This window comes from Callithrix jacchus, chromosome 2 (genome assembly GCF_049354715.1).
Source record: "Callithrix jacchus isolate 240 chromosome 2, calJac240_pri, whole genome shotgun sequence".
NCBI lineage: Eukaryota > Metazoa > Chordata > Mammalia > Primates > Cebidae > Callithrix > Callithrix jacchus.
In genome coordinates, this window is record NC_133503.1 from 69,094,170 (window position 1) to 69,119,889 (window position 25,720).

The window sequence follows — 25,720 nt, forward strand, 5'->3', positions numbered from 1 at the left end:
TTGCCTTCTAGGGTTTCAGTTATCTGTGGTCAACTGCAGTCCAAAAATATGAAATAATGCTGCCAGGCACAGTGGCTCATGCCTGTAATCCCAGCGCTTTGGGAGGCCAAGGTAGGCAGATCATGAGGTCAAAAGTTTGAGACCAGCCTGGCCAACATGGTGAAACCCCAACTCTACTAAAAATACAAAAATTAGCTGGGTATGGTAGTGGGCACCTATAATCCCAGCTACTTGGGAGGTTGAGGTAGAAGAATCACTTGAAACCAGAAGACAGAGGTTGCAGTGAGCCAAGATCACACCACTGCACTCCAGCCCAGGCAACAAGAGCAAAACCATGTCTCAAAAAAAATTGTGGCCGAGCATAGTGGTTCACGCCTGTAATCCCAGCACTTTGGGAGTCCGATGCGGATGAATCATGAAGTCAAGAGATTGAGACCATCCTGGCTAACACGGTGAAACCCCGTCTCTACTAAAAATATAAAATAATTAGCCGGGCATGGTTGCACAAGCCTGTAGTTCCAGCTACTTGGGAGGCTGAGACAGGAGAATTGCTTAAACCCGGGAGGCAGAGGTTGCAGTAAGCCTAGATTATACCACTGCACTATAGCCTGGGCGACAGAGCAAGACTCCATCTCGAGAGAGAGAGAAGAAAAAAAAGCAAGGCTGGGCATGGTGTCTCATGTCTGTAATCCCAGCACTTTGGGAGGCCAACATGGATGGATCGCTTGAGCCCAGGAGTTTGAGACCAGCCTGGGCAACATGGCAAGACACTGGCTCTACAAAAAATAAAGAAGTAGCCAGATGTGGTGGCGCACACCTGTAGTTAAGCAATTTGGGAGGCTGAGGTAGAAGGGATGCTTGAGCCTAAGAGGCTGAGACTTCAGTGAGCCATAGCTGTGCCAGCCACTGTACTCCAGCCTAGGTGACAGAACAAGACCCTAACTCAAAAATAAATTAAAAAAAAAAAATTAAAAATTCCAGAAATAAACAATTCACAAGTTTCGTTTTGTTTGTTTTTTGAGACAGTTTTGCTCCTGTTGCCCAGGCTGAAGTACCATGGCATGGTCTCGGCTCACCACAACCTCTGCCTCCCGGGTTCAAGCAATTCTCCTGCCTCAGCCTCCTGAGTAGCTGGGATTACAGGCATGCACCATCATGTATTTTTAGTAGAGATGGGGTTTCTCCATCTTCATCAGGCTGGTCTCAAACTTCCAACCTCTGGTGATTCACTCGCCTCAGCCTCCCAAAGTGCTGGGATTACAGGCGTGAGCCACTGCTCCAGGCCACAATTCACAAGTTTTTTAAAGTGCTGGCCATTCTGAGTAGAGTGATGAAATCTCAGGCTAGCCCATTCTACCCTGTTCAGGATGCGAATCATCCCTTTGTTCACCACACTGTATATGCTATCTTCTCATTAGTCCCTTAGCCAACTTCGTTCTCAGATAGGAAAACATAGTATATATAGACGGTTTTGTATTATCTGCCATTTCAGGCATCCACGGGGGGTTTTGGAACATATCTTCTATGGATTAGGTGGGGACTAGTATATTCTAAAAATGTGTTAGTGTGTCACAAAATGTTAAAATACACATAGATTTTGAAATGTTTTATAAATACAATTGGAATGTACAGTAAAAAGGCAGTATTTTCTCCCAATGAATTCACAGTAAAAAAGAACACATGTAAGCAAAACTATCATCAAGGTGAATTTTTTTTTTTTTAAGACAGAGTCTCACTTTGTCTCCCAGCTGGAGTGCAGTGGCATGATCTTAGCTCACTGTAACCTCCGCCTCCTGGGTTCAAGCGATTCTCCTGCCTCAGCCTCCGAAGTAGCTGGGATTACAGGCATGTGCCACCACGCCCGGCTAATTTTTGTATTTTTAATAGGGACAAGGTTTCACCATATTGGTCATGCTGGTCTTGAACTCCTGACCATGTGATCCACCCACCTTGGCCTCCCAAAGTGCTGGAATTACAGGTGTGAGCCACCATGCCCCATTGTTTTTCCTCTCTTAACAGTGTAATATTCATGAAGACCGAATTTCTTCCAGGTCTTTTAAAACTACCCTTAATGTATTAGAAATGGTCCCTACATTTTAATTTTTCCCCTAAATGTTATGTTGGTGATTTTATAAAAAAAATCCTGATGAGTTACAATATATTTAAAGTTAAATGTTAAAAAATTAGGAAGACCGGTGGGGCATGGTGGCTCACGCCTGTAATCCCAGCACTCTGGGAGGCCGAGGTGAGCGGATCACCCAAGGTCAGGAGTTTGAGACCAGCCTGGTGAACATGGTGAAACCCCATCTCTATTAAAAAATACAAAAATTAGCCAGGTGGGGTGGCACATGCCTGTAGTCTCAGCTACTCGGGAGGCTGAGGCAGGAGAATCATTTGAATCTGGGAGGCGGATGTTGCAGTCAGCCAATATCACGCCACTGCACTCCATCTTGGGTGACAGAGTGAGACTCAGTCTCAAAATAAGGAAGACCACCTTTCCAGTCAACTTTAAGGAATGTTTATTTTATTTAGATTTTGAGACAGAGTCTTGCTCTATCTGTCGCCCAGGCTGGAGTGCATGGCGTGATCTTGGCTCATTATAACCTCTGCCTCCCAGGTTCAAGCTATTCCCTGCCTCAGCCAGCCAAGTAGTTACAGGCGCCCGCCACCATGCCCAGCTAATTTTTGTATTTTTAGTAGAGATGGGGTTTTACCATCTTGGGCAGGCTGGTCTTAAACTCCTGACCTTGTGATCTACCTTACCTGCCTTGGCCTCCCAAAGTGCTGGGACTACAGGCATGAGCCACCACGCCTGGCCCAGGAATGTTCATTTTAAAACAGCATTAAAAGTACCAAAATATAAAAATACGTTGAGCAAGACTTAAATGCATGCTTAATAAAAGTAGGCTAGGTGTAGTGGCTCATGCCTGTAATCACAGCATTTTAGGAGGCCAAGGTAGGAGGATCACTTGAGCCCAAGAGTTCATGACCAGCTTAAGCAACATAGAGAGACCCTGTCTCTTAAAAAAAAAGATAAAAGCAGGGAATTCATCCTTTACCAATGAATGGTGAATGGATCCTGCAAGTCAAGAGATTTCCATGCTTTCTCTCTTTCTCTACAAATGTTCCTTGACTTACAATGGGGTTACATCGGGATAAATCTATTACAAATTGTTGCCTAGCAGTGCAAGAGAAGTACAGTTTCTACTGAACATCTATAGCTTTCATACCTTCATAAAGTTGGAAATCATGAAGTTGGACCATAGGAAGTTGGGGACCATGTGTATGCACAGTTTTAGTAGTTTTTCTTGATACCAGTATCTCTTTAATATAACCACAACCAGAGAATGGGGGAGGCAAAGTTTTAATGTAGGGGTCTAAATTCTGCTGATAGGAAGCAACCTTTTCTCTCTCAGGGTTTCACCTATGCAGAGGTATAAAGAAAGAACTATCAGAACATGAGGTTCTGATCCAATCCGCTGAGGGTCCTTGGCCCAAATCTGGCTTGTAGACAGGTTTGACTTACATAAGGTTTAAAAATAATTTTTTTGGCTGGGCGTGGTGGCTCACGCCTCTAATCCAAGCACTTAAGGAGACCAAGGCGGGCGGATCACCTGAGGTTGGGAGTTCAAGACCAGCCTGACCAACATGGTGAAACCCTGACTTTTTAAAAAACAAACAAACAAACAAACAAATAAATAAATAAAAATATATTTTTTTTCTTTGGCCGGGCGTAGGTGGCTTAGACAGAGTCTCGCTTTGTCTCCCATGCTGGAGTGCAGTGGCATGATCTCAGCTCACTGCAATCTCTGCCTCCTGGGTTTAAGTGATTCTCCTGCCTCAGCCTCCCAAGTAGCTGGAATTACAGGAGGATTAGATCAGAACTTCACACCTGTAAATCTCAGAACTTTGGGAGGCCAAGGTGGGTGGATCGCTTGAGGTCAGGAGTTCAAGACCAACTTGGTCAGGCCAGGCGCAGTGGCTCACGCCTGTAATCCCAGCACTTTGGAAGGCCAAGGCGGGTGGATCACGAGGTCAAGAGATTGAGACCATCCTGGTCAACATGGTGAAACCCCGTCTCTATTAAAAATACAAAAAATTAGCTGGGCATGGTGGCGCATGCCTGTAATCCCAGCTCTCAGGAGGCCGAGGCAGGAGAATTGTCTGAACCCAGGAGGCGGAGGTTGCAGTGAGCCGAGATCGCACCATTGCACTCCAGCCTGTGTAACAAGAGCGAAACTCCGTCTCGGGGAAAAAAAAAAAAAAAAAAAAAAAAAAAAAAAAAAAAAAAAGACCAACTTGGTCAACATGGTGGAAACCCTGTCTCTACTAAAAATACAAAAACAATTAGCCAGAAATTAACCAGGCAGGGTGGCACATGCCTGTAATCCTAGCTACTCAGGAGGCTGAGGCACGAGAATCGCTTGAACCCAGGAGGCAGAGGTTGCAGTGAAGTAAGATTGCACCACTGCACCCAGCCTGGGAGACAGAGTGAGACTCTATCTCAAAAAAAAAAAAATTTTTTTTTGAAACACGGTCTGGCTCTTGCTCAGGCTGAAATGCAGTGGCACAAACATAGCTCACTTCAACCTTGACCTCCCAGGCTCAAGTTATCCTCCCACCTCAGCCTTCCCAAGGTGCTGGAACTACAGACATGTGACACTACACCCAGCTAATTTTTTAAAAGTTTTAATAGAGATGGGGTCTCGCTATGTTGCCCAGGTTGGTCTCGAACTCCTGGGGTCAAGTGATCCTCCTACCTTGGCCTCTCAAAGTGTTTGGATTACAGCATAAGCCACCACGCCTGCCTGGGCTTAAAAATTTTTAGTTACACATTTAAAAATCAGAGGGATTTCTATATAAATCTGGCTTTCCAGAGTCTTTTGAAAACCTGAAAGATATGGCAACAACCATCTACAACTGACTAGGAGTGGCAAGCACTCTTCAGCTGTCCATATCCCCTTCCTGGCTCTCACTCATTTAAATTTCTTGTCTGGCTTCTGTCAGCATCTGAATTTGCAAACCCTACTTACAAGACCTAGGGAGGAAAACTACAACGTCAGCTGGTCCAGAGAGTCCCAGTGGCCAAGCCCTGGTCCAGCTCTGGATGTGAGTTAGGCCCCCTCACCTGGAAAGTCAGTGACAGCAGGGTCCGCCATCCGCCCATAGCGCGCCATTAGTTTGAGCTTGGTCTCCTGTTTTCTGTGTTTCTTGCCCACATAATGTTGTTGAGCCATGACAGGGTTGTTGAAAGTCGCATGGCAGAGGCTGCAGAACTTGTCTGGGTCTATCAGCTCTCTATTCTGGTGCAAGGCTAAGGTGGAGGCCATAAGGAAAGGATTTGTAAGGCGTTTCGACAGAGCTGCGGTGAGAGAGTTCAAACAGAAACAATGAAAAAACCCAGAAGGCACCAGACTTTTGAGTATGCTGAACAGAAAGAAGAGGCTGTGTCACCTGTTAATCCCACTTGCAGATGTGGCGCTGTCTATGTGAATGGCACAGTGAATGAATTCTCTAATTGGGAAAACTGGGAAGATTTGAGGGAATCCAAAGACTGGCTGCTTCATTCAGCAACTTTAACTACTTTAATAAGCACACAAATCCTGATTTTCTCATATTCTTAGGAGACTCTGAACTTCTCCTGTCAAGTTGCCAAATTACAGTAGACTAGATGCTACTTGTACTCTTGCAGGGATACTTCAGCATTTCTCAGAACTTCATAACAAGTGGGACAACAAGTTTGGGAGTTTAATTCTCATCCTCTAAGTAACACAGTTGCAGAAATGGGAACCAATGCATACATAAAGAAATTGAGGTTTGAGTTCCTGGAGCTCATACAGGGTCATTTAGAAAAGGTAACCATGTGGCCAGGCATGGTAGCTTACGCCTGTAATCCCAGCACACTGGGAGGCTGAAGCGGGAGGATCTCCTGAGGTCAGGAGTTTGAAATCAGCCTGGCCAACATGGTAAAACCCCATCTCTACTAAAAAAATATAAAAAAAGTAGCTGGGTGTGGTGGCACACACTTGTAATCCCAGTTACTTGGGAGGCTGAGGCAGGAGAATTGCTTGAACCCGAGAGGCGGAGGTTACAGTGAGCCAAGATGGTCCCACTGCACTCTAGCCTGGCCAACAGAGTGAGACTCTGTTTCAAATAAAAAAAAAGAAAAGAAAAGGTAACCATACTAGGGATGCCTTTTAGGCTACATTGCACTATAGGCTGAGTAGGGAGAGAAGGACTGTTAACATTTAGTTATGTGTTTTGCACATACATTTTCTCCTTTGGTTCTCAGAACTACCCCAGTGAGATAGGTATCACTTTGCCACATTATTCAGAAAAACCAAGACTCAGATGAGTGAAGTGATTTGCCCAAGGTGACCTAGTTAGCGAGTGAAGCCAGGTCTGTGAGCCTAAAGCCTATGCTCTCTTTGCTATGCTAGGCTGCCAGAGTGTGGCAAGAAGACCTAAAGGAGGTCTTCTCATATTTTCACCTTCAGAAAATATCCCTGATTCTGGTCAATGAATTCAGTTAATCAGACCCTGGTGTGGGCATACATGTAAGCCTCTTGTGCATCAATCTTGTACGTCTTGATGCTGACTGTGGGCTGCACTGCTGCCTCATAAAGTGGATGCCACGACTCACTAATAAGTCCATGTGGCTGGAATAGTGTCAACCTAGCAATTATTGCTTTAAAAATGTGGGGCCCAGGCTAGGCGCAGTGGCTCATGCCTGTAATCCCAGCACTTTGGGAGGCTGAGGCAGGCAGATCATGAGGTCAGGACTTTGAGACCAGCCTGGCCAATATAGTGAAATCCTATCTCTACTAAAAATACATGGCATGCACCTTTAGTCCCAGCTACTTGGGAAGCCAAGGCAGAAGAATCACTTGAACCTAAGAGGAGGAGGTTGCAGTGAGCTGAGATCACACCACTGCACTCCAGCCTGGTGACAGACGAGACTCAATCTCAAAAAAAAAAAAAAGTGTGGGGACCAGAAGCCCCCACCAGTGGTGGAGGAGGGATGGGACTCAGCAGGACTCTCAGATGAAATAGCTCAGATGCTCTTCCATATCCATACCACTTCAACTGGGGAAGTTTTGAGGATTTTGGGCAAGACAGAAGAAATTTGCTGGCCTTTCCCACAATGGTTTTTCAGTATAGGAAATCTTAATTTCTCTGCCTGTTGATTTTGTTTCAGTAAGTCATTAAAAAAGTAATGTACATGTTGTAGAATATTTTATAACATGAGAAAATATTCTGTTTGTGGTGTTAAGTGTGAAAAAAGCATATTATAGACCAGGTGTGGTGGCTCGTGCCTAGAATCCCAGCACTTTGGAAAATTGAGGAGGGCAGATCATCTGAGGTCAGGAGTTTGAGACCAGCCTGGCCAACATGGTAAAACCTGGTCTCTACTAAAAAAATACAAAATTAGTGGGGTGTGATGGCGAATTCCTGTAATCCCAGCTTCTCAGGAAGCTGAGGCAGGAGAATCACTTGAACCCGGGAGGCAGAGGTTGCAGTGAGCTGAGATTGTGCCATTACACTCAAGCCTGGGCAAAAAGAACAAGACTCCATCTCAAAAACAACAAAAAAAACTCAAGTTACATATCAATCTACTTCTTATATACTCAATTTTTTTTTTGTTTGAGACAGTCTCACTCTGTTGCCAGGCTGGAGTACAGTGGTGCAATCTTGGCTCACTGCAACCTCCGCCTCCCGGGTTCAAGTGATTCTCCTGCCTCAGCCTCCCAAGTACCTAGGACTATAGGTGCGCACCACTACACCCAGCTAATTTTTATATTTTTTAGTAGAGACCAGGTTTCACCATGTTGGCCAGGCTGGTCTGGAACTCCTGGCCTCAAGTGATATTTTCACCTTAAGAAAATATCCCTGATTCTGGTCAATGAATTCAATTAAGCAGAGCCTGGTCTGATTAACTGCCCTGGCCTCCCAAAGTGCTGGGATTACAGGCATGAGACACCGTGCCCAGCCTATGTCCTCAATTTTATAGAACAACAACAAAAAAACACATAGGTGATTGCATGGAAAAAAAGATCAAAAGCATAGAGAGTAGAGTGTGTTTCACTATTTTCCAACTTTTCCTTTTTTTTTTTGAGATGGTGTTTTACTCTTGTTGCCCAGACTGGAGTGCAATGGTGTGATCTCAGCTCACTATAACCCTTGCCTCCCTGCAACCTCTGCCTCCCGGGTTCAATGACTTTCCTGCCTCAGCCTCCCAAGTAGCTGGGATTACAGGCATGCACCACCACGCCTGGCTAATTCTGTATTTTTAGTAGAGATGGGGTTTCACCATGTTGGTCAGGCTGGTCATGAACTCCTGACCTCAGGTGATCCACCCCCTTGGCCTCCCAAAGTTCTGGGATTACAGGCATGAGCCACCAAACCCAGCCTACTATTTTCCAACTCTTCTAAAATGAATGTAGATTTTTTTTTTCTTTTTTTTTTTCAGGATGGGAGAAGAAAGATTCAGGTTGAATGTAGATTTTTAACATCAGAAAAGAGTTAAGAGAAAAAGGTCATTCTTTAAGATACTGAAGAGAAGCATCAGAGGTGAAAGGGTTAAGAAAGTCTGGAAGAACTATTTAATGCACATTCAATAAAATGAGAGCAATAGAGTTCTTTCTCAGAAAATAACCTGAAATATGATAAAGTGTTCTACAGAGATGTTCACTGTAGCATTATTTTTAACACCAAAAAAGTGGGGAGATTAAATATTCAGCATTAGAGGAATGTTAAATGTGGTATGATGCAGTCACCAAAAATGCTTATAAAGAAGTTTTTAGCAATATAGGGAAATAAAAATGTCATATTAAATATAAAATGTATAGAAGGCAATTGTATGGTCAGGCGTGGTGGCTCACGCCTGTAATCCTACCACTTTGGGAGGCAGAGGCAGGTGAATCACCTGAGATCAGGAGTTAGAGACCAGCCTGGGCAACATGATGAAACCCCATCTCTACTAAAAATACAAAGATTAGTCCAAGCAGGGTGTCGCATGCATGTAATCCCAGCAATTTGGGAGGCCGAGGCGGGTGGATTACCTGAGGTCAGGAGTTTGAGACCAGCCTGACCAACATGGTGAAACCTCATCTCTACTAAAAATACGAAACTAGCCGGGTGTGGTGGTGTGTGCCTATAATCCCAGCTACTCGGGAGGCTGAGACAGAATTGCTTGAATCTAGGGGCAGAGGTTGCAGTGAGCCAAGATCACACCAATTCACTCAAGCCTGGGCAAAACAGGGAGACTCCGTCTCAAAAAAAAAAAAAAAAAAGGCAACTGTACACACCCCACATGGTAAGATCATTGTTTGAGGCCAGGAGTTCAAGACCAGCCTGGCTAAAATAGTGAAACCCTGACTTCACTAAAGAATATCAAAATTAGCCGGGTATGGTGGCATGTGCCTATAATCCCAGCTATTTGGGAGGCTGAGGCAGAAGAATTGCTTAAAGCCGGGAGGCAGAGGTTGCAGTAAGCCCAGATAGTGCCACTGCATTACAGCCTGGGTGACAGAGTGAGACTTTTTTTTTTTTTTTTTTTGAGACGGAGTTTCACTGCTGTTACCCAGACTGGAGGGCAATGGCACAATCTCGGCTCACCGCAACCTCTGCCTTCTGGGTTCAAGCAATTCTCCTGCCCCAGCCTCCCGAGTAGCTGGGACTACAGGCATGCACCACCATGCCCAGCTAATTTTTGTATTTTTAGTAGAGATGGGGTTTCACCTCGTTGACCAGGATGGTTTCGATCTCTTGACCTCGTGATCCACCCGCCTCGGCCTCCCAAAGTGCTGGGATTATAGGTGTGAGCCACCGTGCCCGGCCTTGAGACTTCGTTTTAAAAAAACAAAAACAAAACAAAAAAACCCACATGTGTACTCCATATGGGTATTTTGAAACATCGCCAACATATTAATAGTGTTTCTCTCTTGGTGGTAGGATTTGGGTGATGTTTTACTTTTGCAACTGTTTTTTTCTTTTTTTGGGTGGGGGACAAAGTCTCACTCTGTTACCCAGGCTGGAGTGCAATGGCACGATCTCAACTCACGGCAACCTCCACCTCCCAGGTTCAAGCTATTCTCTTGCCTCAGCCTCCTGAGTAGCCTCGTGCCAGCATGCCCAGCTAATTTTTGTATTTTTAGTAGAGACGGGGTTTCACTGTATTGGCCAGGCTGGTCTTGAACCCTAACCTTGTGATCTGCCCACCTCAGCCTCCCAAAGTACTGGGATTACAGGTGTGAGCCACCATGCCCAGCCTGTAATTGTTTAAACTGGAATTATTCATAATGAATATGCATTGTTTTTATAAAAACATTAAGGTTATTTAAAGTAGTTTATGTTTGTATGCACATATACATGGAGTTAACCTATGCATAAAGCAAATATATACACACACATAACAAAAGATTATAGGAGAAACAGTACTCCAAATGTTAACAGTGATTATCTGTGAATGGTAAAATTATGGGTAACTTTTCTTTCCATTTACCTATATTTTCTAGATCTCCTACCATATGCTTGCATTACTTTTACATTAAAAATTGTTTAATTTCAGAAACATAGTTATAAACTCGTGTAATAAGATGGAAATGTGCTTACATTGTAAAATTAAATGAAAACTAAAAGTAGGATATAAACGGTACATGAAATTATGATCACAACTATATAAAAACAAATCAGTATGTGGCAAAAGCTGAAAGTGAATATGGAAAATAATCTCCTGAGTATGAAGTTTTAGGGACGAGGCATAATGCAGACAATTTTCCCATTTGTGGAAAGATTAGTCTGTGACCTTATAAATTTTTTTTTTTTTGAGACACACTCTTGCTGTGTCACCCAAGCTGGAGTGCAGTGTCGCGATCTGTCTCAGCCTCCCGAGTAGCTGAGACTACAGGCTCGAGCCACCACACTCAGCTAATTTTCATATTTTTAGTAGAGACGAGGTTTCACTGTGTTGGCCAGGCTGGTCTTGAACTTCTGACCTCAAGTGATCCACCCACCTTGGCCTCTCAAAGTTCTGAGATTACAGGCATGAGCCACCATGTCCAGCCTATGTCCTATTTTTTCTTTTTTCCTAACCACTAGACTACCAGGGATGTCCTATGTTTTTAATACATATTATCATATCCTCAAAACCAATGAAGTAGATGGTATTATTATCATTTTATAGGTTAGGCAATTCAGACAGAAAAAAAGTCATATACAAATAATAAGTAACAGTGCCAGGCTTTAAACCTGGGACTCTGTGACTTCAGAGTCTGCATTCTGCTGTTTCATACCATTGATAACTAGATGTAGGTGTGATACAGATGTATAATTATGAGTGGTCAGGTGTGGCTCATGTCTGTAATCCCAGCACTATGGGAGGCCAAGATGGGAGGATCACTTAAGGCCAGGAGTTCAAGACCAGCCTGAGCAACATAGTGAGAAGACATCTCTATTAAAAAAAAAAATTATGATTTTTTTCCACTCTACCTTCAAAGTCTTCCAAAACACTGTTGTCAGTAAACAAAAAAAGGATAATAGTATTACTAATAGTGTAGTCTACTTCTTGGTCCAAAATAGAGAAGCAAAAATTACCAAGAAAACAATGAAATGAACATCAAAGAACTTTTACTCTTGACTAATTAATTGCAGTTAGCAGAGGTTGAAACCCCAGAAAGTCAGAAGTTAATGAGATGAAAGTAAGGGCTGAGCCCTAGTAGTACCAAGTTAAAGAGGGCTATTTCAGAAGTCCCTGTACTAGGAATGAATTCATGGCAGCTACAGATTGCTGGGCAGTAGTAGCGGCAGTGAAGTATTCAGCTTTGAAAGGCAAGTCCCCGTTTTGAGAACAGGCAGCTTTTGAGGATTAAAGTGAGTAGGCCATAACCTGAGCATGTGAAAAAGACAAGAATTTAGCTTTCAACTTGGAACATGTAGTAATAAGGGCAGGTGGATACTGGGATGGAAAAATCTAAGTGGGAGAGGTAGGAGATAGAATCCTCTCATGGTATGTGTGGCCTGGAGGACTCTGGCAATCCTGAGTTATAATTATTAGGACGAAAGCTCAGGCTATAGAGAAAAACATGTAACCAAAGAAAGGGAGGCTAGGTGAGCACAATTCTGAGGCTGCATTCCAATGAAGCTGGGTCTACTTGGAGTTTTGTTTTGTTTTGTTTTTGAGACAAAGTTTCGCTCTTGTTGCCCAAGCTGGAATGCAATGGCACAATCTCAGCTCACTACAACTCCCACCTCCTGGGTTCAAGTGATCCTCCTGCCTCAGCCTCCTGAGTAGCTAGGATTACAGGCGCACACTACCATGCCCAGCTAATTTTTTGTATTTTTAGTAGAGACCAGGTTTCACCATGTTGGTCAGGATGGTCTTGAACTCCTGACCTCAGGTGATCTGCCCACCTCGGCCTCCCAAAGTGCTAGGATTACAGGTGTGAGCCACTGCGCCTGGCCAACCTGGAGATTTTTAAGGGCTCTCAAAAGCAATTTAACCTCTTCAAGTCTGTGGCCCCAGTGAGCATTTCTGTGAGCCCCTGGTGATGGTACCCTGAGAACAGGAGGAATATAGCACTACTCAGGAAAACCAGTACCTTCCATCTTAGTGGATTGCTGCTTCAGCTTTAAGTTCTTTGCATGGGTCTTCCCCAGGTAGTGCGACTGGGCCACGACAGGGGAGGAAAAGGTCATGTTACAGATGGGGCAGCACTGGTTCTTGTCTTTGCTTCTGCTGCTCTTCTGGTTGGAGGAAAGAACAGAGGTCTGATCACACCCTTGCCCCACCAGAAAACCTTCAATGGTTTCCCACTGCCCCTAAGAGAATAGGGATTAACACACATTAACCCCAACCTATTTTCTAGATTCTTCTCCAGCTACTTCATCCCAGCCTCTATTCATCGTCCCCCTCTTTATTCTCTGAAGCTTCCTTGCTTTGCTTGGGCCATTCCTACTGTCTAAAATGCTTTTTCTTCCTTTCCTGCCTAGCAGTGTGTCTGCTTAGACTTCAAAACCCAATTTAAATATCAGCTCTTCTTCTGGGGAACTTTCACTCCAAAAAAAAAAAAAAGTAATTCAATAAACAACTATCAAGTCCTTTTGTCTGTGTATTCCAGAAAGAATTAACCCTGCTCCTCTTCTGTACTCCCAGAGTACATTAAATAGACCTCTGTCATACACTTGCCACCATAAACTGACAGTGCCTTAGCATAGGAGACTTTTCTGTGAACTCAAGTGTGACACTGGGACAGGGACTATTTGACTCATCTTTGTTTCCTATCCTTCACACCCAGCTGGAGTCTGGCACACAGTAGATGCTCAGGGTTTGCTGAACAAATGGACCACTGGGTTTTGTGGTATTTTTTTGAGACAGGGTCTCACTCTGTCAACCAGGCTAGAGTGCAGTGGTGTGATCTCGGCTCGCTGCAATCTTCACCTCTGGGGCTCAAGTAATTCTCCCACCTCACCCCTGCAAGTAGCTGAATTACAGGTGCATGCCACCACACCCGGCTAATTTTTGTAAAGATGGGATTTCACCACGTTGCCCAGCTCAAGCAATCTATCCACCTCAGCCACCTAAAGTGCTAGGATTACAGGCATGAGCCACTGCATCTGGCCTCCCACTGGGTTCTACTTGTTGATCATGATTAGGCTAGAAAACCATGTATTTCAAGACTGCATTAACATCTCTCTGAGAAAGCCTGATATCTGAATAGGGTATTTACTAGGTATTTGTCAACCTTGGCACTACTGATATTTTGGGCTTGGTAATTCTCTGCTGGTGGTGTAGGGGGTAGGAGGTGGGCAGATGCTGCAACTTTTTTTTGTTGTTGTTTGTTTTTTTCTTTTTTATAGAGACGGGATTTCTTCATGTTGGTCAGGCTGGTCTTAAACTCCTGACCTCAGGTGATCCACCCGCCTCAGCCTCCCAAAGTGCTGGGATTACAGGCATGAACCACCGCGCCCAACCCAGATGCTGCAGTTTCATTTGAACCATCAAGCCACCCATCCTGAAGTTAAAGGAACCAAGGTGCAAAGATGTAAAATGACTTGCCCAGGGTCATAAAGTTGATCTTGCCTTTCTGAATTATAAATTATAATAGGGCCAGATGCATTGGCTCACACCTGTAATCCTCGTACTTTGGGAGGCTGAGGTGGGAGGATTGCTTGGGCCCAAGAATTCAAGACAAAGCATGACCCTATCTCTATAAAAAAATGTTTTAAAAATTAGCCAGGTGGCTGGGCAAAGTGGCTCACACTTGTAATCCTAAGACTTTGGGAGGCTGAGGCAGGCAAATCACTTGAGGTCAGGGATTTGAGACCAGCCTGGCTAACATGGTGAAACCCTATCTCTCCTAAAAATCCAAAAATCAGCTGGGCGTGGTGACGCACGCCTGTAGTCACAGCTACTTGGGAGGCTGAGGCATAGGAATTGCTTGAATCCAGAAGGCGGAGGTTGTAGTGAGCTGAGATTGTGTCATTGCACTCCAGTTAGCCAGATGTGGTGATGTGTGCCTGTAGTCCTAGCTACCTGGGAGGCTGAAGTGGGAGGATTCACTTAAGCTTGGGAGGTTGAAGCTGCAGTGAGCCATGATTGCACCACTGCACTCTAGCCTGGGTGACAGAGGCAGATCCTGTCTCAAAAACGAATAGACAGTTAAGAGAAATAGATAGAAAGGAGGGAAACCAGGGATAAATAAATAAAATAAATAATAATAAGGGAAACCAGGGGAGCGGTCCAGTGAATTTTGAGAAGAGATAAAAAAGTCCCTTCCCAACTTGTGGCCACCATAATAGGAGGTAGCAGTTTACAGAGTAAACCCTTATTTATTGAGCATCTACTAGGAATTGAAACTTTACCTCACAATACTCTTACAAAGTAGGAATTATCTCTACTTTATGAGTGAAGTTCACAGAGGTTAAGTGACTTGGTCAAAGTTACCCGACCAGTAAGACACAGAGCCAGCTTGGAGCCCTAGTCTGCTCAACTTCCCTTCCCACAATGAGATGATACTCCCGAGGGATTGGGGGTTGCTTCAGCATAATGCTCATAGTATTTCTGAGCCAAAAAGCACACGTGATCACCCCTCAATCAGAGCAGGCATTTGGAAAGGTGTTCCTTCTGCTAATTTATTCAAAACATCCAAGTGCTGAACTTAGGTCTTTTCCCTGGCTCTCAAGAAAGTAAGCAGCCTGGCTTCTTTCCACTTTCTCTTGTCTTGCTCCAGTAAACCACTAGGTGGTAATATGTAACATCAGCTCCATTACTTAGTCCCTACTATGTGCCAGGCTCTGAATTAGGTGCTTTTTATAAACCTGCCCTCATTTTAATTTGGAAAAATCTTGAAAGGTAGTTGATGTTACCATCCTCATTTTTATAGAGGAAGAAATTGAGACTTGATGAAGTAACAGATTTGCCCAAGTCACACAACAGGGCTGGGATCTGAAGCCGAGACAGTCTGACTTGTTCATCGCACCAACCTGCTGGCTAGCTTCATCAGGAAACAAGCAGGCTCAATATGGCAGCTGCATTACCTGATCTGAGTCTAGCTTCTTCGTTTCCCCCTTTAATGTCTCCATTCCATGGACTGCTAGGTATCTCTTCACTTTGTTGGCATGTTTTTTGCTCTGCAAGAACCCAGGAAAAAGATCAAAGATAGCCAAATGCCACTTCATACTGAAGGCACTCAAAAACACTTACTAGATTTTCATCTGACTCATCCTCACAAAAAGTTTTGAGAAGGAGGTGAGGGAAGTTTGAGTTCCTACTCTGTGTAAGGCAATTTACAGCTATCAAATTTAATCTTCACAAACAATCTATGAGAAAATTATGACCATCTAATGAGGAAGCTAAGTCTAAAAATGATGAAGTTTCTTGCCCAAGATGAGTAGCAGAGTTTTGATTCAAACTCAGATCTATTTAAAGCCAAAGCTCATATTTTACGCTATGCCAAGCTGCAAGGGAAGATATACATATAATGATCCTGATTTGGATAGGAGAGATAAGACTCAGAGAAATTAAGTCAATCTTCAAGGCACAAGCCAACATGCATGAAGGCAACATCTGGGTGGTTAAGCAATTACACTTCACCATGCAAGCCAGGGAGAATGAGGGGCTTAGCACTGGATCTGAAAAGAAACGCGGTTCTAAAAGTATGATGACATACCTGGTAATGTGCCAGCTTCTGGGACTCAGAAATAAGCAAGGCGCAGCAAACCTTACACTGGGTGTTGGTGAAGAGACACTGGTTCTTCTCAATCATGTGTTCCACTACAAAGGGGAAAATAAGAAATCAGTGAGTTGACAAACACTACCTCAACAGCACTGTGTTTGAACTCTATCTCAAACACAGGCAATGAATAATGGATGCCATACTAGGACACTGGCAGACCTCAGCCACCCTCTCCGACTGCTGCCATGACTCATGCTATGTTCTCACACCACCTACACTATTACTTATATTATAATTTTATGTATGCCAACTTTCTTTACTTAGGAACTTCTTTTAAAAAGGAATCTTTAGATCATAAACTTAAGTAGATACCAATAAAAATAAATATTATAAAAACGAGGCTTGGAGCATTCCCCAGGGAATGAAACTGTCTTAAGTTTCAGAACTGTCTCAGAAACTGTGCTGAGAAGTTTTAAGACATGGTAGTACCCAACTGAAACTTCTTCCCAGATAGAATCAGGAGGACTGAAAGACTCGAAAAGGGAATGCTTTCTCATCGTTCTTGATCTGACTTTGAAACATTTAAAATTACATAACAGGGCTGGGTGTGGTGGCTCAAGCCTGTAATGCCAGCACTTTGGAAGGCTGAGGTGGGCAGATCACTCGAGGTCAGGAGTTCGAGACCATCCAGGCCAACACGCCTCTACTAAAAACACAAAAATTAGCCAGGTGTGGTGATGCACACCTGTAATCCAGTGCTACTTGGGAGACTGAGGCAGGAGAAGTGTTTGAACCTGGGAAGCGGAGGCTGCAGTGAGCTGAGGTCATGCCACTAACTCCAACTTGGGTGACAGAGCTAGACTCCATCTCAAAATAAATAAATAAAATAAAATCACACGACATATTACATAAGTGCCACACTGTAGGAAACATGGTATTAACCTGCGCTAATTATTGGACCTGGAGAACAGTTTTACCTTTTTGAGGAGAGGTAAAAATCTCTCCCAAGGCATTAGTTCTATCATGCCACTGGCAATATGTGGCAGAGGCGGAGTCTAAAATTGGGAGGGAGAGCAGGGCAAGCCCATATTTTAATCTCCTGGTCTTGTCCAAAAATTGATCAAGGCCAGGCATGATGGCTCACGCCTGTAATCCCAGCATTTTGGGAAGCTGAGGTGGGAGGACGGATTGAGTCCAGGAGTTTGAGACCAGCCTGGGAAAGATGTTGAGGCTCTGTCTCTATATAGAAACCAACAAACCAAAAACTAGCTGGGGGCAGTGGCACATGTCTGTGATCCCAGCTTCATGGGAGGCTGAGACAGAGACAAAAGGATTGCTTGAGTCCAGGAGGCCGAGGCTATGGTGAGCCATGTTAGTGTCATTGTACTCCAGCCTGGGTAACAGAGCAAGCCCCCATCTCAAAAAAAAAATAAGGTCAATGCCCTGGAAGGAGGTTCTTGGTGGGGAGCTTTTAAGATGCCTCTCCCTAATCCACAAAATCTAAAATTTACCTATGTCAGCCCTTTTAGGCAGAAGGGCTGTATTTCTGTCCCTAAAGATCTCTTTTTATTTCTGCATTTTTCTCATACAATGGTAAGCTTTTGTGACAGACTTTGCCTGCCTTATCTATGCTCAAAAAAACCAAGAGAAGTGACTCTATAAACAGAGTTGGCCTAGAGCTTATAAAAGAGTGTCAGAGGCAACCAAATGCAGTGGCTTATACCTGTAATCCCAGCACTCTGGGAGGCCAAGGTGGGTGGATCACCTGAGGTCAAGAGTTCAAGACCAGCCTGGCCAACATGGTAAAACCTCATCTCTACTGAAAATACAAAATTAGCCAGGTGTGGTCGTGCATGCCTGTAATCCCAGCTACTTGGAAGGCTGAGGCAGGAGAATCACTTGAATTTGGGAGGCAGTGGAGGTTGCAGTGAGCTGAGATTGTGCCATTGCACTCCAGCCTGGGCAACAAGAGTGAAACTCTGTCTCCCCCCACCTCACAAAGAAAAGAGGGTCAGAGGCTTCTCAGAATGAGAAACCCACATGGGGAAGGTAATACCCAGGTATCAGTGTTCAATCATCACTTCCACACATGGAGATTGTGGATTTTGTTCTTTTCAAGAGATGGGGTTTCAAGCATATTCAGAATCAGACTCCCAAAGACTAAACAGGGCAAGGACTAAGTCATTTGCGACTTTGTATCCCATTATCTAGTATATTACTGTACCCACAGCAGGAGGAGGTAAGTACCTGTTAAATAAATCTATCTCTCTGCTGGAACACACTCTTTGGCCTCAGAGAGTGCACTCACATAGTCCACAAACATGTATTTATAGTACCTGCTTTGTGGCAACACTGCACTTAGTACTGGGGGCCATACCAACAAATAAGATGGGGTATAAAGTAAAAAATAAGTAAGATAATGACAGAGAATTAGACATGCTATGAAAACAAGCAAAGTACGTGATAGAGAATGATGGGGCAGGAGAGTTAGTAAAGCCCATCACAGGGCTGGTTGTGGTGACTCACACCTATAATCCTAGCAACTTGAGAGGCTGAGGCAAGAGGATTGCTTTATCCCACAAGTTTGAGACTAGCCTGGGACACACAGGGAGACCCACATCTCTATAAAGATTTAAAAAAATGTAGTTGGGCATGGTGGTGCATGCTTGTAGTCCTAACTACTCAGGAGGCTGAGGTGGGAGAATCCCTTGAACCTAGAAATTTGAAGCTGCAGTAAGCCATGATTGTGCTAGTGCACCTAGGCAACAGAGAAAGACCTTGACTCTGAAAACTAAAAAAAAAAAAAAAAAAAAAAAGATCATCATGGAGAAGTGTCAGCCACAAGAAGGCTTACAGGAAAGGCATTTTCCAGCCTGAAATAGTATTACGTCTATGAGGCAGGAATGAGTTTGGCATATCCCATGTTCAAGGAATAGAGAGAAGGCCAGTATACCTGGAATATGGCGAATGAGAGAAGAATGGTAGGAAATTAAGTTGGAGAGTCAGCATGAGGCCTAGTAGATCACGTTGAATGAATACAAGGCTCCATAAGCCACAGTATGAACTACGGATTTTATTGTTGGTGTAATGGCAGGTGACGAGATCTGGTCTGCCCTTGAAAAGATTACTCTGACAATTGTGTCAACAGACTATATGGGGACAAGAATGGAAGCAGAAAGAACAAAGGAGGCTGTTGTAATCTTCAGAGAATAGATGATGGAAGCTTCAACTAGGCAGGTTGTCAGTGGAGACGGAGAAAAATCAATGAAATTTGGAATTATGTTCCGGCAGTAGATTTGACATCTGATTTCTTAGACTGGATGTGGGGGTAGGAGTGAAGGAAGGAAAGAAGTCAAGGATAACTCCTAGGTTTTGAACTTGAACAAGTGAATAGACTAGAATTGGGGGAAGATAGCCTTGGAGGAAAAATTAAAGACTTTTTGTTATGTTTGTGTGAGTGGTCTATCAGATACATAGGTGGAGATGAGTTGGAGATTCAGATCTGTCAGTCACTTGAAGCTCAAGGGGGAAGGTAAGAGCTGGAAATATAAATGAGGAATCACTGGTATATCAGTCATATTTAACGCTGTGGGGCTGGAAGAAAATGCCTAGTGTAGATGAAGAAGGAAAGAGGTTCAGAGACTGAGCCTTGGGACCTTCCCAATTTTGAAGTCAGGTAGAGGAAGCGAGTTGAATATAAAATGAGGTGAGTACAGGGTGGAACTTCTCGCCAAGGAAGAGTGAGGAGATCCTCTCCTGCAAAAGCAACAATAAAAGAGGACAAAACTGACAAAACCAGCCACTTTAGCACTCTGGAAGTTAACCAATGGGACTTAACAATCTGAGCAACTTTTATGCTTGTAAAACTGCTGGACTTCAGGTTTTTTCCCCCTCCGTGGAAAAAACAGTAGAATCAGTAGCTTCTTTTTTTCCAGATGGGGAAAAAAAAAACAAAAAACGTAGGGTTGCCCAGGCTACAGTGCCCACACTGGAATGCAGTGACATAATGTTAGCTCACTGTAGCCTCAACTTTCCAGGCTCAGGTGAGGCTGCTCTCAGCCCCTCCCACACACAGTTGGTGTAGAAACTCTGGCAAGAAGGTGTTGGCTGTGAAAACAAATAGCTTCCACACAGAAGGAAGGAAATCACTTAACTTCCTTTGTATGCAGCAATATTGTTGATAGAAGTGATGATCTCCAAGGCAGTAAGCAGGAAGAGCCAAAGGCTGGAGGTGTGTTCCTGGCTGCCACTGTGTGACAGTGTAGACCTGAGAGGGCCCAAGTTAGCCACATATTCATGGCCCACCTTGAGACTGCATACACACATGTAAGAGATGCAAAAGGACCTCGTGGGAAGTAAAAGCCAGGGTAGATCTCAAAATGACTTGAATTTTGAATATGCTTCCCTAGCAACACACAGATCCAAGAGTATAAGACCAAGGCCTTATAGGCTCCAGGTGTTTAGGAACAAGATCCTGTTGAATCACTAGTTGATCTGACCGCTAAGCAACATAAACACACTAAGAAATAATTTTTTTTTTTTTTTTTTGAGACAGAGTCTGGCTCTGTTGTCAGGCGCCAGGCTGGAGTGCAGTGGCACAATCTCGGCTCACTGTAACCTCCGCCTCCCGGCTTCAAGCAATTCTCCTGCCTCAGCCTCCCAAGCAGCTGGGACTATAGGCACGCATCACCATGCCCAGCTAATTTTTGTATTTTTAGTAGAGATGGGGTTTCACCATGTTGGCCAAGATGGTCTTGATCTCTTGACCTGGTGATCCGCCTGCCTCGGCCTCCCAAAGTGCTGGGATTACAGGCTTGAGCCACTGTGTCCGGCCGATATAAATCGTAAAAAGGAACCAAATTGGGAATGTTGGCTTTTAAAGTCTTTGGCCACCATGTAAGCAGTCTGCTCTGCGGCCACCAAGCTGTGAGGAAGCCCAGACTATTTCAGGCATCAAGACCACAGGGAGAGTTCCTGACACTACATGAAAAGAGACAGATGTCTTGCCAGCCTCCAGAAGCTCCACCCTGCTGTGGTTTCAGCTCTAGCCCCCAGAAGCTCCATTCCCCTGCTATTTCAACTTGAGCCACCATCTGACTGCAACTGCGTAAGAGATCCTGAATCAGAACAATCTAACCAAGCCTTTCCCAAATTCCCGATCCACAAAAACTGAGGGGTTTATACGGCTGGAGAAAGCTAAGGTCCACAGAGGGGAAAAAAAAACCTTAGGTAAAATTGTCAATTAGCCTAGGCGTGGTGGCTCATGCCTGTAATATGAGCACTTTGGAAGGCCTAGGTGGGCAGATCACAAGGTCAGAAGTTCAAGACCAGCCTGTCCAACATAGTGAAACCCTGTCTCTACTAAAAATACAAAAAATAGCTGGGCGTAGTAGCAAGTGGCTGTAGTCTCAGCTAGTTGGGAGGCTGAGGCAGAAGAATCACCTGAACCCAGGAGGTGGAGGTTGCAGTGAGCCGAGATTGTGCCACTGCACTCCAGCCTGGGAGACACAGCAAGACTGTCTCAAAAAAAAAAAAAAAAAAAAGAAACCTCAATTAGCCGAGTGTGGTGCAGGTGCCTGTAATCCCAGTTACTCAGGAGCTGAGACAGTACAATCACTTGAACCCAGTAGGCAGAGGTTGCAGTGACCAGGATTGCGCCATTATACTCCAGCCTGGGTAACAAGAATGAAACTCCGTCTCAAAAACTAAAAATAGGTCGGGTGCGGTGGCTCATGCCTATAATCCCAGCACTTTGGGAGGCCGAGGTGGGTGGATCACGAGGTCAAGAGATCGGGACCATCCTGGTCAACGAGGTGAAACCCCGTCTCTACTAAAAATACAAAAATTAGCTGGGCATGGTGGTGCGCGCCTGTAGTCCCAGCTACTCGGGAGGCTGAGGCAGGAGAATTGCTTGAACCCAGAAGGCGGAGGTTGCGGTGAGCTGAGATCACGCCATTGCACTCCAGTCTGGTTAACAACAGTGAAACTCCATCTCAAAAAAAAAAAAAAAAGATCAAAATTCTGAGATGGCAGCATGACTACACATCCTTTTTGCCATGATATTTGCACACAACTTTAACTGCCAACTATTTCTCCAGGATGCAAAATATTTGAAAGATTTGATATGGAAAATGAGGTACTTTTCATTCATTCACTGGAGATGCTGGGTGTGGTGGCTCAGTCTGTAATCCTAATACTTGGGGAGACCAAGGCAGGTGAATTGCTTGAGGCCAGGAGTTCACGACCAGCCTTGCCAACATGGCAAAACCCTGTCTCTACCAAAAATACAAAAATTTAGGAAGGCATGGTGGTGTGCACCTGTAATGCCAGCTACTTGGGAGGCTGAGGCATGAGGATCACTTGAACTCAGGAGGTAGAGGTTGCAGTGAGCCAAGATTGTGCCACTACATTTCAGCCTGGGCAACAGAGTGAGATTCCATCTCAAAAAAAAAAAAAAAAAAAGAAAAGAAAATCACTGAAGAGGCTGAAAATATGGTACCAGGTTGGGCATCCAGAAACATCTTCAGGAATAATACATATATGTTCCAATAGGTGACATACAGTCTCTGATGCTTCCTTCACAGCTTTGCTGGAAGCAAGATACTTTGACTGTAACAACTTCTCTCTCAACTTATGAAGCTGGACAATGGATGAAGGAAAACTGATGTAGGAAGATCTCACAGTTCCATGCCCTTTCTTAGCAGCAACCATAGCCAAGTGGCACAGAAATATGGTCTTTACTACATTTCTGCATTCTACATCTTATAAGGTGTTAAATATTCGCAGGATTTAATTTATATCCACATGATAGCCAAGTAGAAGATGTATGGGGCAGAGGTTGAGAGATGCAATCTAGAGTATGAAGCACAGGGCTGCTTTTCACAGGGTTGATGAAGTAGGGACACAGAGAATTTCTGTGGGACAGCAAGATAATTAATAAACTTAACACATTTAAGGGTTGGGTGTGATGGTTCATGTCTATAATTCCAGCACTTTGGGAGGCTGAGATGGGAGGATCACTTGAGCCCAGGAATTCAAGAACCAGACTGGGCAACATAGTGGGACCCTGTCTTTAAAAAAAATAAAAAAGATTAGCTCAGTGTAGTGGTGCACATCTGTAGTCCCAGCTACTTGGTAGGCTGAGATGGGAGGATCATTTGAACTTGAGCCCAGGAGGTCAAGGCTGCAGTGAAGTGAGCTGTGATCATACCACTGCACTCCAGTCTCCATCTTGGGTAACAGAGCAGGACCCTGTCCCAAAATTTAAAAAAAAAAAAAAAAAAAAAAGGAAACAAAGTAAATTTAAGCCAGGTGTGGTAGCATGCATGCACCGATAGTCCCAGCTATTCAGGAGACTGAGGTGGGAGGATCGTTTGAACCCAGGAGTTCAAGACCAGCCTGGGCAACATGGTGAAACCCCATCTCTATAAAAAACTACAAAAAATTAGCTGGGTGTGGTGGTGCAACCTTGTTATCTTAGCTACTCAGATGGCTGAGGTGGGAGGATCACCTGAGTTTGGGAGGTCGAGGCTGCAGTGAGCTAGGATTGCACTGCTGCACTCCAGCCTTGGTATGGAGTGAGAACACATCTCAAAAATGACTTGCTATTCCTGAGGCCTACATGTGACTTTAGAATCTACAATTGAATTCTATATAAATTCATCAACTGACTGAAGATGGTCCTTAGAAAGATGAAACCTTTTTACTGCCCAGCTTATTAGGAGGTAGAGAGTTTTTAGGTACAGCTATAGTTAGGAAGCAGAAAATAAAAGATCCTAGGGCTGGGTCAGTGGCCCATGCCTATAATCCCGACACTGTGGGAGGCTGGGGCTAGAGGACTGCTTGAGGCCAGGAGTTTGAGACCAACCTAGGCAGCAAAGTAAGACCTCATCTTTACAAAAAACTTTTAAAAAGTATCCAGGTGTGGTGGCACACGCTTCTGCTCCTGATTCCTGGGGAAGCTGACATGGGGGGATCACCTGAGTCTAGCAGTTCTAGGCTACAGTGAGCCATAATTTTGCCACTGCACTTCTGCTGGGTGACACAGAAAGACTCCCTGTCTCAAAAGCAAAAAAAAAAAAAAAAACCCTCAAACGATTGTAGGAAAGGGAGGTTGGGTATAATCTACCCATGGGTAAGAATGGTTAGGCAATGTAGTTTTTTTTTTTTTTTTTTGAGACAGAGTCTTGCTGTGTTACCAGACTGGTGTGTAGTGGCGCAACCTCGGCTCACTGCAACCTCCACCTCCTGGGTTCAAGCGATTCTTCGCCTCAGCCTCCCGAGGCGCGAGCTGGGATCACAGGCGCGAGCCACCATGCCCAGCTAATTTTTTTTAGTAAAGCGGGGTTTCCCCATGTTGGCCAGGATGGTCCAGATCTCTTGACCTTGTGATCTGCCAGCCTCGGCCTCCCAAAGTGCTGGGATTACAGGCATGAGCCACCGTGCCCGGCTGGCAATGAAGTATTTTAATGGGCAGTTTGACCTACAAGAATGAATAAGATGGTCCTATTAAGTCTACTTAGCAGTCCATACTATTTTTTTGCTTTTTTTTTTTGAGACGGAGTGTTGCTCTGTCACCAGGCTGGAGTGCAACGGCACAATCTTGGCTCACTGAAACCTCCGCCTCCCGGATCCCGGTTCAAGCAATTCTCCTGCCTCAGCCTCCCAAGTAGCTGGGACTATAGGCACGCATCACCATGCCCAGCTAATTTTTGTATTTTTAGTAGAGACGGGGTTTCATCATGTTGGTCAGGATGGTCTCGATCTCCTGACCTTGTGATCCACCTGCCTTGGCCTCCCAAAGTGCTGGGATTACAGGCAAGAGCCACTGCACTCGGCCTGTTTTTGTTTTAAATTTAGTTTTTTAGAGTCCGAGTCTTATTATGTTGCCTAGGCTGAATTCGAACTCCTGGCCTCAAGCGATCCTTCTGCATCAGCCTCTCAAGCACCTGGGACTATAGGCGTGGGCCACCATGCCTAGCCAAATCCATACTGCTGATAGTCTAAAGAAGCTCAAATTCTGGGCTGGGTGCGGTGGCTCACACCTGTAATCCCAGCACTTTGGGAGGCCAAGGCGGGTGGATCACGAGGTCAAGGGATCGAGACCATCCTGGTCAACATGGTGAAACCCCGTCTCTACTAAAAATACAAAAATTAGCTCAGCATGGTGGCACATGCCTGTAATCCCAGCTACTCAGGAGGCTGAGGCAGGAGAATTGCCTGAACCCAGGAGGCGGAGGTTTCAGTGAGCCGAGATCGCGCCATTGCACTCCAGCCTGGGTAACAAGAGCGGAACTCCATCTCAAAAAAAAAAAAGCTCAAATTTTTATCCAATGAAAAGGGCATGAAGAGGCTGGGCATGGTGGCTCCCTCCTGTAATCCCAGCACTTTGGGAGGCCAAGGCAGGTGGGTCACCTGAGGTCAGGAGTTTGAGACCAGCCTGGCCAACATGGTGAAACCCCATCTCTACTAAAAAACACAAAAATTAGCTGGGCATGGTGGTGCGCACCTATAATCCCAGCCGCTCGGGAGGCATAAAGAAAGAA

At 44.6% G+C, this 25,720-nt stretch overlaps 1 protein-coding gene across 18 annotated transcripts in view; it reads right to left on the reverse strand.

The window, feature by feature from the left end:
• The window catches only part of ZNF346 (zinc finger protein 346), a 56,719-nt gene that overhangs the window by 15,095 nt on the left and 15,904 nt on the right, over positions 1-25,720 (reverse strand). For 6 of the 18 annotated variants that reach the window (XR_013532009.1, XR_013532010.1, XM_008990277.5 and 3 more), the window contains exons 2-5: positions 16,170-16,273; positions 15,538-15,630; positions 12,600-12,744; positions 5,129-5,362 (exon numbers count right to left, since the gene is read on the reverse strand). Coding sequence is in view for 15 of the 18 variants with exons in the window: in XM_008990277.5 (XP_008988525.1) it covers positions 5,129-5,362; positions 12,600-12,744; positions 15,538-15,630; positions 16,170-16,273 (576 nt within the window). In the remaining 3 variants the exon portion in view is untranslated. Of the gene's footprint in view, positions 1-5,128; positions 5,363-12,599; positions 12,745-15,537; positions 15,631-16,169; positions 16,274-25,123; positions 25,130-25,720 lie in introns of all 18 variants that reach the window. The other 12 variants (XR_013532011.1, XM_008990278.5, XM_002744501.6 and 9 more) reach the window with 5 other exon arrangements.